The sequence below is a fragment of the Dermacentor silvarum genome, chromosome 9 (genome assembly GCF_013339745.2).
Source record: "Dermacentor silvarum isolate Dsil-2018 chromosome 9, BIME_Dsil_1.4, whole genome shotgun sequence".
Taxonomy (NCBI): domain Eukaryota; kingdom Metazoa; phylum Arthropoda; class Arachnida; order Ixodida; family Ixodidae; genus Dermacentor; species Dermacentor silvarum.
Genome location: NC_051162.1, coordinates 131109926 through 131124387, shown reverse-complemented (window position 1 = coordinate 131124387; position 14462 = coordinate 131109926). Strand labels below are relative to the sequence as shown.

Here is a 14462-nt window from a genome sequence, read left to right as displayed (position 1 = left end):
AGGTGGAAAACGCAAAAAGGCTTTTCTGAGATAACCTTTGGGCCGATTATAATGAAGTTTGTTGCATTTGGACCGAGAAAATTTAATTTAGTGACTGTTGGAACGAGAATATTAATTTACGGACTAAGTTTTTTTTTACAACGATTGCCGAAAATCGGCAAGTTTGTAAAAAATAGAAGCACTACGTTTACAAATCCATAGCTCTTCACCAAGAGAGATGTCACAGTTTGGTAAACTGCATCCGTTAGAACACCCAAAGCAGACGAATTTGATTTAATCATTGATATTTTCCGTGAATTGGTTACTATGATAAAGCGGTATTGCAAAAGTCCTGCTCCCATTTTAGTGCTGTATATAAGAGCTATGTGTAATATTGACGCGTGTTCCTGCTTGTACTTTTTTGTGGGACTTCATTTTACCCGCTAACAAATTGAAGTCATCGCTAAGCGCATCGCGCGCCTGCATGATTTAGAACTTACTCGAATGTTATCGTTGCTTCTATCTGTTGTGTATGTTCTCCCCAAGCTTTGCGTAATCTGGTTGTATGTGCGACGCGAATAGCATTCTGGAAGGTATGCGAGCACCAGCGCTTATACGCTGGCACTATCGACGAGCCATGTATAAGAGCCGATGCGCTTGGCCCACAGATTAGGTTTCGGCGATCGCCGACTGTGTATGCTCGCCCAACACCACCTTGATAGCACAAGGCCTAGGCACTCCGATACATGACGTCATGCTACCTGGCCCGAAATTTCCATTGCCAAGGCTGGCGTGACGAAAGCGGTGACGTCAAAATCACTGTTGCTTACGCGGGAGCATCCCCATTAGATTATATGGCAGTCGGGCCAGGTAACATGACGTCATGGATCGGAGTGCGTAGGCCTTGTACTATCTAGGTGGTGTTGGATCGCCGTTACAGTTGTGCTTCGAGTGTCGCTTGCGTTTGTGGGCACAAGTCTGCCCAATAAAAAGCTGCTTCGTGATTCACAGCTTTATTAGTGTGTTCTTCACTGTCGCTATAACGTGACAACATATCAATTTCGTCCGCTTTAGATGTACTATTACATGCAATTTATAGAATTATGATTTCTGTTTTCAGCGCCGAGTTGGTGTTGTAAACTTTATTGTTTTGTTTTTGCGAAATTTGTGATTTTCAAAAATTTTTAGAAAATATTTGACGGCCTAAATTAAAAGAAATGTTTCAGACAGTCCCTAGATTTTACCTTTTCTTTTAAATGCATCAAACCTCATCAAATTTTCTGCAGTGGTTGCCAAGAAAAAGCTATTTCTCGTTTCCGATGTGTTTAAATAGCTCCCGAGTTATACCTTCTCCTGAGATGATGTGTAATCAATCAATCAACCGATCAATTAATTGTTGATTGTTTATTTTTAGAAAGGAAAGGAGAAGCTGTATAAAAGGTGCTGAACTGGTAGCGTGACGAATTGGCTGCGTCTTGATTTATAGCGTATTACCCGTGCTTACAGGAATGCGATGGACTAGAGCGATGATGCCATGTACTAGCCGTGGCGTCGATGGGTGCTATTATGAACATCGGCGAATTCCGCCATGTTCTCAAATTCCGTAATGGCGGAATTTCGAGCCAATCAGAGGGGCCGTAGAAGCTCTCTGGACCAATGAAAGCTGACAAGATGATGAATTGGACAATATGATGGAATGCGCCAATGTGTGGAGTATAGCAACCCATGGTGCCACAGATCTAGGCGGCAAGCGGAATTGCAGCAGACTGACAGCTCCTGCATGCTTGCAGGTGTGGCAGGGTCCTGGTGACGCCAGTCGCGAGATCATGCAGGGTCACCACTACCGGCTCCGAGAGCAGGCGCTCGAGCGGTATTCAGACGAGCCCAAACTGGGCGGAGAGGAGCTGGCACTGCTCTACCTGGAGAAGCTCAAAGAGGCACGTTACTTCCACTTGTTATCGGCTCACTAAAGGCCTAGTGCAACGAAATGTTGGAAGGCGTAAAGAGCTTATAGTTTCAGATAACGTATATATGGAACAGCCTGCCTGCAAAATTGTGCGTTTGAAATACGAATGAATGCGTGACGATATCCTCGCAAAAATAGAAGTTTTCAATGCCGAAACTGAACACGAAACCCCGCCATTGCTATTCGCCGGAAATGACGCAGACGTTGGAACGTCTACAACCAGCGCGTTTTTTGGCCGTGACCTCAGATTTTTTTACGGCGCCTGCGACATGCTAAAAATTTCGGAGGCGATGTGCTAGGTTTTTGAGCTGTTAACCACGATATGCACGCATTGTCTGCTAAGGTGCTGTTTAAAGGCTATTATGCAAAAAATAAAACGACTACCAGCCCTACAGCTTTGGCACAATTGCTGCAATAAATTAGCCAAAGTGAAAATTCGTTGCCTTTAAAGTTGGGAAAGGAATGGTGATGTGCAAGTTTTTGGAGTTACATTAAGGTAAGGGTAGTGCTTTGAATCAATGAATAGATGGGGTCCAATACATGGCGTCTACGACGTTCGTTGTTTCTTCTTGCGCTGCGTACTTAATGAAGAGGACGGGAAGAAAGACGACGTCCTCGTCATTAAGTACACAGCACAAGTATAAACTATAAACAGCCACGAACCAACCCGATTCATCGCTGTTTTGAACGTCGACTGTGACGTGTTTCCTGCTCCCGAATCGCTTGCGGCGCACGCAGCTAGCAAAAAGCGCAGCGTTCGAGATCCTTTTCTGTTATTCAGGGAGAGCCGTCTCTGGGAGACATCACTTTAAAGAGCAACTTATATTTTCTAATGTTCTGATCTAGTAATCACCATTCTTAAGCTGAAGGAATTGAATGTGGGGGTTTGAAAAAGAAAAAAAAAAAAAAACCCTCGCCAGTCTTAAATGATTTATAATGGTGTTTTGCGCAGCGCATGAATGGCTTTAGGAAAAGTGCACAGGAAAAAGAATGCTTTTTATTTTCGAGGCGCCCACTATATAAACAAAACCAAGGATAACAAAGACGAATCAATTCGCTTATAGCACGTGGACATGATTAGCCATCAACCCGGCCAGGTAATGAGGCTCAAGGCGTGATAGTGCAATAGAAGGGATACCTATGCAGCAGCCACCGAGCTTACAAAATTGCTTCTGCTTCTATTATTTCATGTGTTAACTGGGACCTGTGCCTTGCTAATACTACGTGCTGACCAAGAAGGGGGATGCAGCCACAATCGCGGCAGTGAATATCGCACTATCACGCCTAGAGCGTGATTAATTACTTGGCCTGGTTGAGGGGCAATAGTGGACACGTGCCATAAGCGAATTGACTCGTCTTGGTTTTTATTGCGGTAGCAATTATATGGACACTCAAAGCGGATTTCTGCCATCGCTGTGAAGTTCCGTATGACCGTCAAATGGCGATGAAATCGTGGCCGTGCGCCGTATGCTGTATGTGCGAGTCGAAGCGCGCTTTCACGGGGAGCGAACGCACGGCGGAAGCAAACGCGCATTCTGCGCCGTGCTCCCTAAAGGGCTGCAGAATTAAGCGTCTCTTTCCCCCTTTACAACCACCATATATGTAGAGCAAACGCGACTTCTTCCGTCGCGCAAAAGGCCGTGGGGGGACGGGAGGGAGGGAGGGGAGGCGATATTTAGCTGCGGCACCAAATGCGTATGTATATAAAAACGTTGCGAGGCGAGAAAGTGGTAAAGACTTCCGACGCTGCTGGATGAGTGTCCCATTATGATCTCGTCGAAAACCTCCGAGCCGCCCCAGGACTAGAGGAACAACGAGCTCTGGTCCAACGGGCTCGAGTGGCGGCTTCGACCAATGACGTCCCGGACTAAGGACGACACCTAGTTTCATGGAGCTCATGGGATTCACTCTCTCTCTCTTTGTTCAATAAAAGTTTTCACCACCACCACCACAACCCCCAGGGCCCCGGCAACAGTCACCAACGCCGTGCATGTTCGATGCGAACGCGGGCGAAACGCCAACGGCGTCGACAACAGTTCTGCACGTTGCTGGTGCTGCTGCATGTCCAAGTTTATATAGCTGATAAAACTACTATCCTTACTTCGTATAGCTCTCTACTAATTTGCTATCGCAATTGATGCTTCGCCTTTCAGGTGAAACTGCGACATTTTTTTTTTTGTGGTTGGTTTTCTAGACACCTCTGTATATATACTGCTCGTCTCGAAAATAAAAATCAGTTGAAAGTCAGCTCTCTTTCTCATCCGTACTTTTCCTAATAGCATTAATGTGCTGCGCAAAACAACGCTAGGAACAATTACTAACTCGTCCAAGCTTCCACTCTTGAATGATTTAGTATTTCTATTTATTTCCCATGTGATAATTTATGTTATGGCGTGCGTTCGTTTGTACAACAAGTCGTTATATTAGTTGTTGGCACTGCCGTTAACACGCTCATGTAAGGAGAAATACAGGTGTCCTTTCTTATTGCGACATGTGATTGTTCTATTCGTTTTCCGATGTTTTTTTTTCTTCAAATATAATATTTGTAGTGCAGCACCTTCGATGTCCTAAAACAAAGCTTTGCACAGGCTGCCCGTTCACGCATGTAAGACATAGACAGATTAGTGAGTATATGCGTATATTTCCACGATATAAAAACTGCGCAACGGACACAATTACCCTGCACCATATACTTTCTTTGTTGTCCAGTCCTTAGCAGTTTGTTTGTATCATGAATCCGCACCAACAAGCTCAAGTTCAGATGCTAGTGATCCATGTTTCCTTTGGACGAATTTATTTCTATTGAATTTAGTTGAGACCCTGCCAGTCCTGTGCTCCCAATAATGGCTGCAGACGTAATGGCTCAAGGATTTCGATTTAGTGGCTCGACCTACCGACTTAATTGCGTTTGCTTGCCTTCTACATGGCTAAGTTTGGTCTTTGGTAAAATCCAAATGTTTTTCAAGGACTAGATACGGCCACTGTCCAACGCTAAAGAGACTCATCATGGAGCTTCGCACGGAAGGCTTGTATACCGATCGATACTTAGTGATTTCCCTATCCCGAAACAGACCCGAAAAAATGGGTGTTCTTATTGGGGTCCGTTATTGCGTCTGCTTCTAATATATACGTAAGCGATGTCTTTGATGTTTCAGAGAATCGACACCACTTTCGAGGTCTACTGCGAGTACCTGAAAGAAAAAAAGAGCACGATCTTCGATACCGTGGCCTTCAAGGCTGTGCACGGCTTCTTGACCACTGGTCTGGCAGCTGGAGCCATCGCTTTGGCCGTGGTGGAACTGCCCGTTGTGGCTGGAGCATTGGCGGTTATGGGAGCTGCGTCTATGACCGGACACATTATCCAAGGGATCGTGAATCTGAAGCTTTCCAAGCGCAAGGTAATCATCATCACCACCAGGAAAGCCATAGAGGTCGGCATGAGCTCAGATACACGGGGCCATTTTTGCGTGGCAATGAAGGCAAAGCTACCGGGCCGGAGCTTGTGTACGTGTATTGCTGCGCAAAGTAGTCCGGCAGTGTTTTACAGCAATTTTGGTTTCTCAGAACAGATAATGAACCTGCGTAGCTTCCACATGCGGCGGTTTTGCATTTGCCGAGACACGGAAGAAGAAAAAAAAATAGGTCAACGTTATTACTCAGCAGCGTGAGTTGTCTTATTTTGCGGTTATAAATATGATGGTAATGTTTTTTCTTCCTCAGCTTGAACTAAAGCTGATGAAAACGAACTTTTTTCTTAAGCGCTCTTATACTTGTGCGCGCTTCGACTCCACTTCAGTGCCACAGAAAATTGTCCGCGATGAAAGTATGATCTGGCCTGCTACTCTGCACACGAGAAAGAGGGGAGGGGACTGAAAAGTATGATGAAAGATGGTTACGAGGAAAGGAAGATCACATGACACAGTGGTCTCTGAAAATCCTGGAGTGTATAGCCGAGTGTTCTACAAATAGTCTATAACAGCACTCGTGGTTGTTTCTGCTGCCCTCAAGATTCGAGGTGTATTCACGAGGTGTATGCACACCAAGATTCGCGGTGTATTCGAGCAGTGTGACATGGGACACTGTAAAATATGCTATAGAAGAAGGTGTACAACTTGTACACGAAAAAAAAAATCCTCTTATAGGAAAGCATAAAGTTGCACAAGCATATCTGCAGAAATACGAGCAATTTGTATTCAGCACACTCATCATGGAGAAACGCATTAAGAGAATTAAGTCTGTTTATGTACAAGAACCACTTGACGGATGTAAATGCGTCTTCAGTGCAGTATAAAATGTTCTGCTGCGACCGTAATTAAGTGCTCCTCAGTTTGCCTTGTCCGTCCATTGCGTTGCACTGACGACGATTGCTGTCGTCCTTGATGCTCAGATTGGTACGTAAGAAATTACATGTAAATAACTAAATTTTGAAATTGATCAACTACTTTTTTACTTTGTAAAGCTCACTGTAGTTCAGCTAGATTTTTCAGTAACCAATTACAATCGACCAGTTACATTATTCAAGGAGCAAGCTGCAACGGTGACGCGGCTTTGAGCACTTAAGTTTGGTGGGAACTACAGTAGAACGGCCACAGTCTCACCACGTCGCAGCCTAGCAGCTGTTCAGACAGGTGAATTGTGGCGGTCAGTGTTTGTTTAAACGGGCTTTGTTACGGCTGAGTAGCCGTGGGCGCTTTGGTCGTTGATGCCCGGAAGTCACCAACGAATAGTTTTTAAGAGCTTTTCATTGGTCCTCCGAGGAGCACCTTCTCCTATATTCCCAGCTACCTATGAAGCGCTGCGTTTCTAGAGAACTCAGACGCGAGCATTGCGGCACCGAGTAACCACAGTCTTGCTGCAGAAGGTTTGCGTACGTCACAACATAGCCCTTCCAGCGTTGTCAAAAGGAGTTTTTGCTGCCACTTTGGTCAATGTTCCACCTCGACTAATGGCTCAGCTAGGAGAATATAATCGAGTGGCTCTAGTTTAGAGCGATACTAGGCCTTCCACGATCCGCACAGTCAAACGCTTTACTTGCCGAATCCGGACACTGAGACATCCTCTAATTAGCATTACTTTCGAGCTTTCTGTCTCCGTAATCTGCTCAAAAATGCCTCGGAGTTCCAGTTAAGGCTGTTCCGAACTGTTCGAGGCTCTCTTTAAGGAAACTTAACTGGAAGACCAATGAATTTTGTGGAACATTCTAGGTCGCATATCTCGAAAAGGCTGCTTCCTGCTAATCAGGTATGATTTCAGTACTCCTCGGCTTCAATTTCGTAAATGAGAGATGTGAGTAAACAATACTGTAATTTGCCTACTGGAGGTAGGTAGCGAAATTATAGTTGACATTCTTGTTGTTGCTAATGTCCCCCTCAAGCAACGTTGCCCATCTGCAAAAACGGCAGTGGCCTAGATGCCTAGATGTGAAATGTTTCTTTAAAAGAAGTGTTCGCATAAAAACAAACATCGGTTAATGTTGTTACGTCACAACCTGGACAAGCGCATACCCACGAGGCAGTCCATTCATCAGCGCGCGCAGCGACAGCAATCGGGCGTGTCATAGACTGACGCTCTAACAAAGGAGCTCGCGTCGAGTCAACAACCACCACCACCATCGATGGAAACGATAATTACCGTGAAGATTACTACTAATCCTGATCCTGACCAGAGGGACGTCACGCAAAGCCCGCTAATTGATGAAAGGGGCCATCGTCGCCCAAAACCGTGGGAACAGCTTCAAGCTCAGTTTCCCAGGTGGCCACGTAAATTAAAGAATGTAGCGGCGGAGGAGCGACATTGGAGGCGGGCCTGGCGGAACGGTGCGTCAACATGGGAGGGATGTGGCGACCGACTGAACGATTAGATTCCCCGACATAAGATTCCCCAGTCCAGTCTCCTAGAGAAGACGACGGGAAAAAAAAGCGGACACGTGTGGTGCACATCGTGGGCGGAGCCACCGACTTGACCTGAGGGAGCCTTCGGCTCCCCCTGACCAGTTTCTCAGGACCAATAAAAGTTCTTGTCACCGTCACGTGTGGTGCAGTGTGGGTGGTTCTGACGTGTCCTGATGTGAACTCAGACGTTTAATACGCTCCTGATGGAGTGGGCGTCCGTACCAGGGGCCAGTTTAAATAATGTAAATTACACCCTTTTTCCTTCATTCTTACTACAGGATGTATTTATCAATGGGCTTGGTGGATCCTTGCCCAAACGCCACCTCGAGCCGCACCAATGTGTATATCTTACTATCTATCCTGCGTCCTACCCTCAACCCACATCGTTCACTCGTATTCCCCCGCCCTCTTCTGCTGGCGGCCGTTCATATGTCAGCCGCAGTCGGTTACAGTGCGGTGAGCGGGCTTGAATGTTTCCCCTTTCGCTTGCCACTTTTCAACATTGTACCAACACTACTACAACCAATTCCTACTTCCTGATGGTAGCACAGCGAACAGGAGCTGAGACGACGTAGCCAAAGGCATTTCTTGATGTGTGGAGGAAATTTATGTATCTATTGCAGCTCTAGCGCTTAAGATAATAAAAACAGAAAAGAAAGGCTACGAAAACGAAGTTAGCAATAATTACGCAAAACACTATTCCAATATCAGCCTAACATTCGCTCATTAAGTACATTAATAATCAATGCGCTAATAATGCACAAGCAATAATAATGTAAGTTCGACATTTAAACAATTTTTAAGCACCATGCGGCTATAGTAATAAAAGAAGTTACACAGCGTGTTAAACGACGTGGTTACAATAATAGGCGTGGTCAACTAAAGAGCTTTATCAGCAGCATGCTCTTTAATTTTCAGAGAAAGGAGAGGCAGAATGACGCATTGAGGGCTGCAGGAGATGCCAAGAGCGTCAATGCGTATGACGATGACAGTGACGGCTCTGACGAGGAGACACCACTGGTGGGTACCAAATGCCACACCTCTTAAACAAGTACCATTTAATACTCGATACACTAGACTGCGGCGTTTCGCCACTGAGATGTAAAAAAGAACAAGGAAGTTTTACTTGCGTAATTATAAAACGTACTACTTAGACACAGTGTTTTATATACATGTTTCTGTGTGAAGAATATCTTGTATGCGAAAGTGTTTTAACATCTGTTTATATTTGGTAAATGATACGTGTATAGGGTATTGGAACTAATATGTATAAGTTGTTTGTGTATTTTGCTTTTCCGCGTTTTCTGCTTTCAGTGCTTATTATTAGTACCGGTGTATAACATATTAATTAGCTTCGTGTTTATGACTATATTACAAATGCGCAAATTGGGTTACGTTTATAAGATTTCAGTGTTCTTCAACATTCATGTATTTTGTATGTTTCGCAAGAAAACTACTTGTGTGGACACGCTGCCGTTGCTGTCGTGGTGGCATGGCCAAGTCTGGCAATTTTAAAGCCTTTTGTCATGTCTCCTAAGACAGTTCTCGAAGCAATCTTAAATAAAATGAAATGAAATAAAAAAAGAAAGACTGTTCTATGGAAATCCGCAAGGGGGAGTTAGTAGAGTCCCGAAAGCATAGTTTCCTAGAAATATTACTAGAGGGAACAAACTCTGGGGCTGTATCTATAGTATCCCTAGATAAATAGTTTCAAGGTGTAGGGTCATTCTCTCATCAAGTCGCCGCTCTCTTCATCATCGTGTTTCCCTACTCTTGCCTGTGTATGATTGATTGACTTAGCGTGGTCACGTGGCATTTCCATGTGACCGTGACCGCACTGATAACTAGCGGCCCCAAGAAGTATCTAACGTTTTTTTTTCACGTAGCGTGTCTTATGCCAACGTGCGCATTAGTAAGGATTTACTGCATGGAACGTTTCCAAATGAGTATTGATAATAAGTGCAGTACAACACAAACTAGAAGATATTTTATATTTTCTTTCTTACGACAGTAATCCAGCACTACTTTTCGCGACCTACTTGTGTAGACAAGCTGCCGTTGCTGTCGTGGTGGCATGGCCAAGTCCGGCAATTTTAAAGCCTTTTGCCATGTCACCTAAAACAGTTCCCGAAGCAATCTTAAATAAAATGAAATGAAATAAAAAAAGAAAGACTGTTCTATGGAAATGCACAAGTCACAATGCGTCACAAAGGGCCTTCACTTTCACCCTAGGGTCACCGTGTACCACAATGCATCAGCTCGGTGCCCCCAGCTCCCACCGTGGCGCAAGAAGTGCGAGCTGCCGTGCGATCCGATTATCGTGTTAGAATCGCTGGGCACCGTACATGGACTTATCTTACCTTCAACTCTCTGTCTTCTATTGTACTTGCGGCTTCCTGTACTAACTTCGTCAAGTCGCTGTAATCGAGCTAGCTATCATCCTCGGACTTGAAGATAGCTGAAGGCTATAATCTCCCTGGAGTCAGTTCTTATACACTGACTTACCTCACTGAAGTCGAACAACAGCGAGCTTTTTGTTTAATTACCGTTGTCAGATGCTGACGACAGAATATCTATGTATATGCGGAAAAGAGTAAACGTCTCCTCATCTCTTAAGGAACTGAGTGAGTGAGTGAGTGAAACAACTTGATTCGGTCCACAAGAGACGCGAGTAAACTCAACGTCACCTGGCTAGACCCACTCGGGGACCATCAGGTCAAACCTGACGGCCCTCTCACGGGCCCTCTGGACTGCCAGGATTTGAGAGGTCTGGTCCTGGGCCTTAATAAGCTTCATAATTTCCTCTTGGGTGAAAGGGGGACCGGCAGAGGCGCAGCCCCGCAGGATATGCTCGAAGTCCGCATAACCACCACACAGGGGCAGTCGGGCTTGGGAACCGTTCGGGGTACGTTGTGTGCAGTGTCGCAGGGCTCGGGTAAGTGCTTGTTGGTAGAAGTCTGAGAGTGACTGCCTGGGTCCTGCACAGCGAGGAGTGCGGCAGAGGCAGGAGTCTTCTTGAGAGATAATTATACTTGCAGATCTCGTTGTACGAGCAGAGAGGCTCGGGTCGCCCAGGAGAGGCGTTACCCAGCGCACTGTCAGTCAAACCTTGTGCAGCCGAGTGCGCCTCCTCATTGCATGGGGTTGAGCGAGGCACCCTCAATGGTTCCAAGGTGCACAGGGAACCAGACCAATGAGGGATGTTTGAGGTCTTTAGCATTTTGGATGATACGTAGGGTCTGGGGAGCCACCATTCCCATCTGAAAGGCCCTGATAGCGGCCTTGGAGTCTGAATAAATCGTGTCATGTGAGGAACTGTTAAAATTTTCGAATTGTGCTACTATCCGGTCAATGGCAACTTCTGTTCGAAAACATGTGGGCCTAAACGAATAGGAGAGTGGTATTATTATTGTAATGACAATAACAACAACGGTTATTAGCTGACTACTCTGTCGACCAACAAGTGCTTAGGGCGACCTTGTTTGGCGAATGATTGATTCACGCTTGAAATCTGACTAACTGATGTGCGCAGCTTGGTGACTCAGACGACAACGCCAGTGTGGCGTCCATGGAAATCCCCGGGTTCGAAAACGTATCGCTTGACCCACCTTGTATGGTTAACGACGAAGAGGTGAGTTCGTAGACCATATCCGCATGCAACGCAGCTTATCTGTCACAGCATGCTCAGTGTAACTTGTTTGAAGATTAGTTTTTGTGATAATGTTGTAGAATTGTTTTTGCATCTTTTGCAACTTCATTACCTACATTTACTTTTTTTCCAATTTATTTGCACATACTACAGGCCTGTTTCGGGATAAGCATGAGTGGGGCACACGTATATTAAAGGGACCCTGGAACAATTTTGACGATTTTGTACGAACGTACTGAGTTGTTAGAGTACGTCCTTCTGATCATTAAGTGACACATTTAAGTGCCCTGCGTAAAGCGTTTAGCTAATTGTAAGGTTTTAAAGATGTGCCTCGCTACCGATCGCAACGGCGCCGCTCCCCTGAGTTTTCAGTCGGCCCATCCCAATTAACGCGTTTGCCCAAGTGTCGTCAGTTGGGCGAGCTATCTGATTGGCTACCCATGGCGCGTCGTCGATAATTTTTCCAGCATTACGGCAGCATTACGCAGCATTTCCAGCATTACGGCAGACATTGCCAAATCTTGACTGGGAGCTTACCACTGTCGTTGAAAACAAAAGTGTACAATCATTGCATTCTACCGGTGCTAACATATGAGGCAGCAAATTGGAGGTTAACAAATAAGCTCGAGAACACGTTAAGAACCGCACAAGGAGCGATGGAACGAAACATGTTAGGCCTAACATTAAGAGACAGGAAGAGAGCGGTGTGAATCAGAGAACAAACGGGGATAGCCGATATTCTAGTTGACATTAAGCGGAAAAAATGGAGCTGGGCAGGCCATGCAATGTGTAGGATGGATAACCGGTGGACCATTAGAGGTTCCGAATGGATACCTTTTTCAAGGGAAAAAGGTCGGTCCACCGACCGAAACTGTGGGGTAAAGAAACCTAAGATATCCGCGAAGTGGTGCTTCTCATTTTTCTAAATACGCTTGGCCTATTGAAAAATACAGTTACTACTATATATATATATATATATATATATAAAGTGTCATGTCTGGCAATATTGTTCGAAAGTTATTTATTTTCTAATAAATAAATAAATTTATTTATTTATTTACGCTTAATCATGCCTAAGAAGCTGGTACAAGGGTAAGCAACGCTTGTCGACTCACATAGAGCTCAAATGATGAATGTTTCTTGGCGAGAAATTACTTGAACGTACTGGTACGCACTAAGAAAGGCATGAAGTTACGTTTGTGGAAATTCCTCGTCTTATAAGACCTATCAAGTATAAATATTTTGTCCTAGGCAGCAAACAAGAACCATACTTAATACATTTAAGACGTTTTTATGACTCCTAAGCTAAGATATTGGAAGAACTCTCCATTGAGCTTACAAAACGAACTCTTTCACAGCTTATGAAGAGTCAGAAAGCGTAGTCATTGAGGTTTATACTAACAAACCCTTAACTACGATGAGTAATTGTCAAAAGTTGATGAAAAGTGTCCATTTTTTTATAAACCTGCATTTACTTTGCAATTTTTTAAAGTGTAATCATGCCAGGCATCCCAACACTGTTTACAAAAGAAAAATACAATGTTTGTTACAATATTTGTGTGTTACAATTACAGTGTTTGTTATGTGTAAACATTACAAGGTAGTGCAACATGTGCAATGACGAGTTTACTCTTCATCGGTAGTTAGGAGCTAATACCGCTAGGAGGATTTGCGGCGTTGCAGTTGTTCAACTATCACAGCACTCATGGGCAAGTTTCCCACGATTCGATATGCCGTCGCTGAGAAAACATGTGCCTTCTTTTCTTTCTTCTGCTTTGGTCGCGTGGCGCCCTACCCTCGCGACGCTCTTTGAGACTGTTGGCGTGCTTTACGTTTTGCATTTACCAGCTGAATGTGTCGCGAGAAACGCATCGCATAAATAAGGTTTGAGACATTCGACTAAATCTGCAGTGTCCCCAAATCTAGAATATGTGAATACAGTATAACACTCAACTTGTGTAATTATTTGTTACGTTCTAAGCTCTGTTGGTTTGTAATGTTACAGGAACAATCGGCTGGCGAGAATATTTACTCGGGGGGGGTTATTCGTGGCCTAGCCGGTCGGTCATTATCGTTTCAACGGCAGTGCCCTTGCTGGGGCATAGACGAACACTAAATCACACAAACACGACCGTTCGTGTGTCATTTAGTGGTGGTCAATGTGTCAACAGTTGCATTGCCCTCTAAATTAGAATTAATAGATTCTACAATACCAGTAGTATTTTGACTACCAGCCTTCGTATGGCTAAATAAGGCCAAACACCAAGTGATAGTCTTTGTATCGCGTGTACGAAATTGTGTGTTGAGTGGCCGGGAAGGTGCAGCATCTAACGGCACGGTGTTGCGTTACAGGCAGCGACAAATGTGGCCAACAGTCAGGCACTTGCTCGGGCATTGAAACATTACGGCGACGGCATGGAGCAGGTAAGTAGTAAAACCTCATTAATTCGACCCTCGTTAATTCGGAAAATTCGGACTCGTCGTCTGGTCCCGGCCGGCGTATTCATTATTCAATGCAATCAAACTGTCATTAATTCGGCCTTATTTGGCCGCACATCGATTAATTCGGACAACTGTCGGAGCTCGGCGAGCGAGGAGGGCCGCAAATGTGCGGCGCAATAGAGCCAAAACGGCGTTAGCGTCCACCGAAACGAAGCGGCGGAGTCCTCATCACCATAGTCATCAGCTGAAATCACGCGTGAATTACAGCAACGCCGGAACGCTTCGTGCCTATTTGTGTCTTTAAAGCCTGTATTCTTGCGGTTTACCGCCGCGCATAATGCTGCGTTGGCCGCGGGCTTTGGTAATTGTGTAGTCGTTATTCACGATCGCGTCGATAGCGGTCACGGTTTTCTCCGCAGCGGTTGCGGCGAACAGTATATAGTTTCGCTTTGACTCGGTATGCGCGTCGGCCGCGTGCCTAAAAAACTGCGTAGTCGCCATCGAGAGAGAGAGAGAATAAACTTTATTTAGAAAA

General features: G+C 45.0%; 1 protein-coding gene across 6 annotated transcripts in view; it reads left to right on the top strand.

Annotated features, from left to right (window-relative positions):
- LOC119464318 (atlastin-1-like) overlaps positions 1-14462 on the top strand; it is a 56974-nt gene that overhangs the window by 35060 nt on the left and 7452 nt on the right. For 3 of the 6 annotated variants that reach the window (XM_049655644.1, XM_049655640.1, XM_049655641.1), the window contains 5 exons: positions 1770-1916; positions 5101-5343; positions 8755-8856; positions 11369-11467; positions 13838-13909. In XM_049655644.1, the coding sequence (XP_049511601.1) occupies positions 1770-1916; positions 5101-5343; positions 8755-8856; positions 11369-11467; positions 13838-13909 (663 nt within the window). Of the gene's footprint in view, positions 1-1769; positions 1917-5100; positions 5344-8754; positions 8861-11368; positions 11472-13837; positions 13910-14462 lie in introns of all 6 variants that reach the window. The other 3 variants (XM_049655642.1, XM_037725228.2, XM_049655643.1) reach the window with 3 other exon arrangements.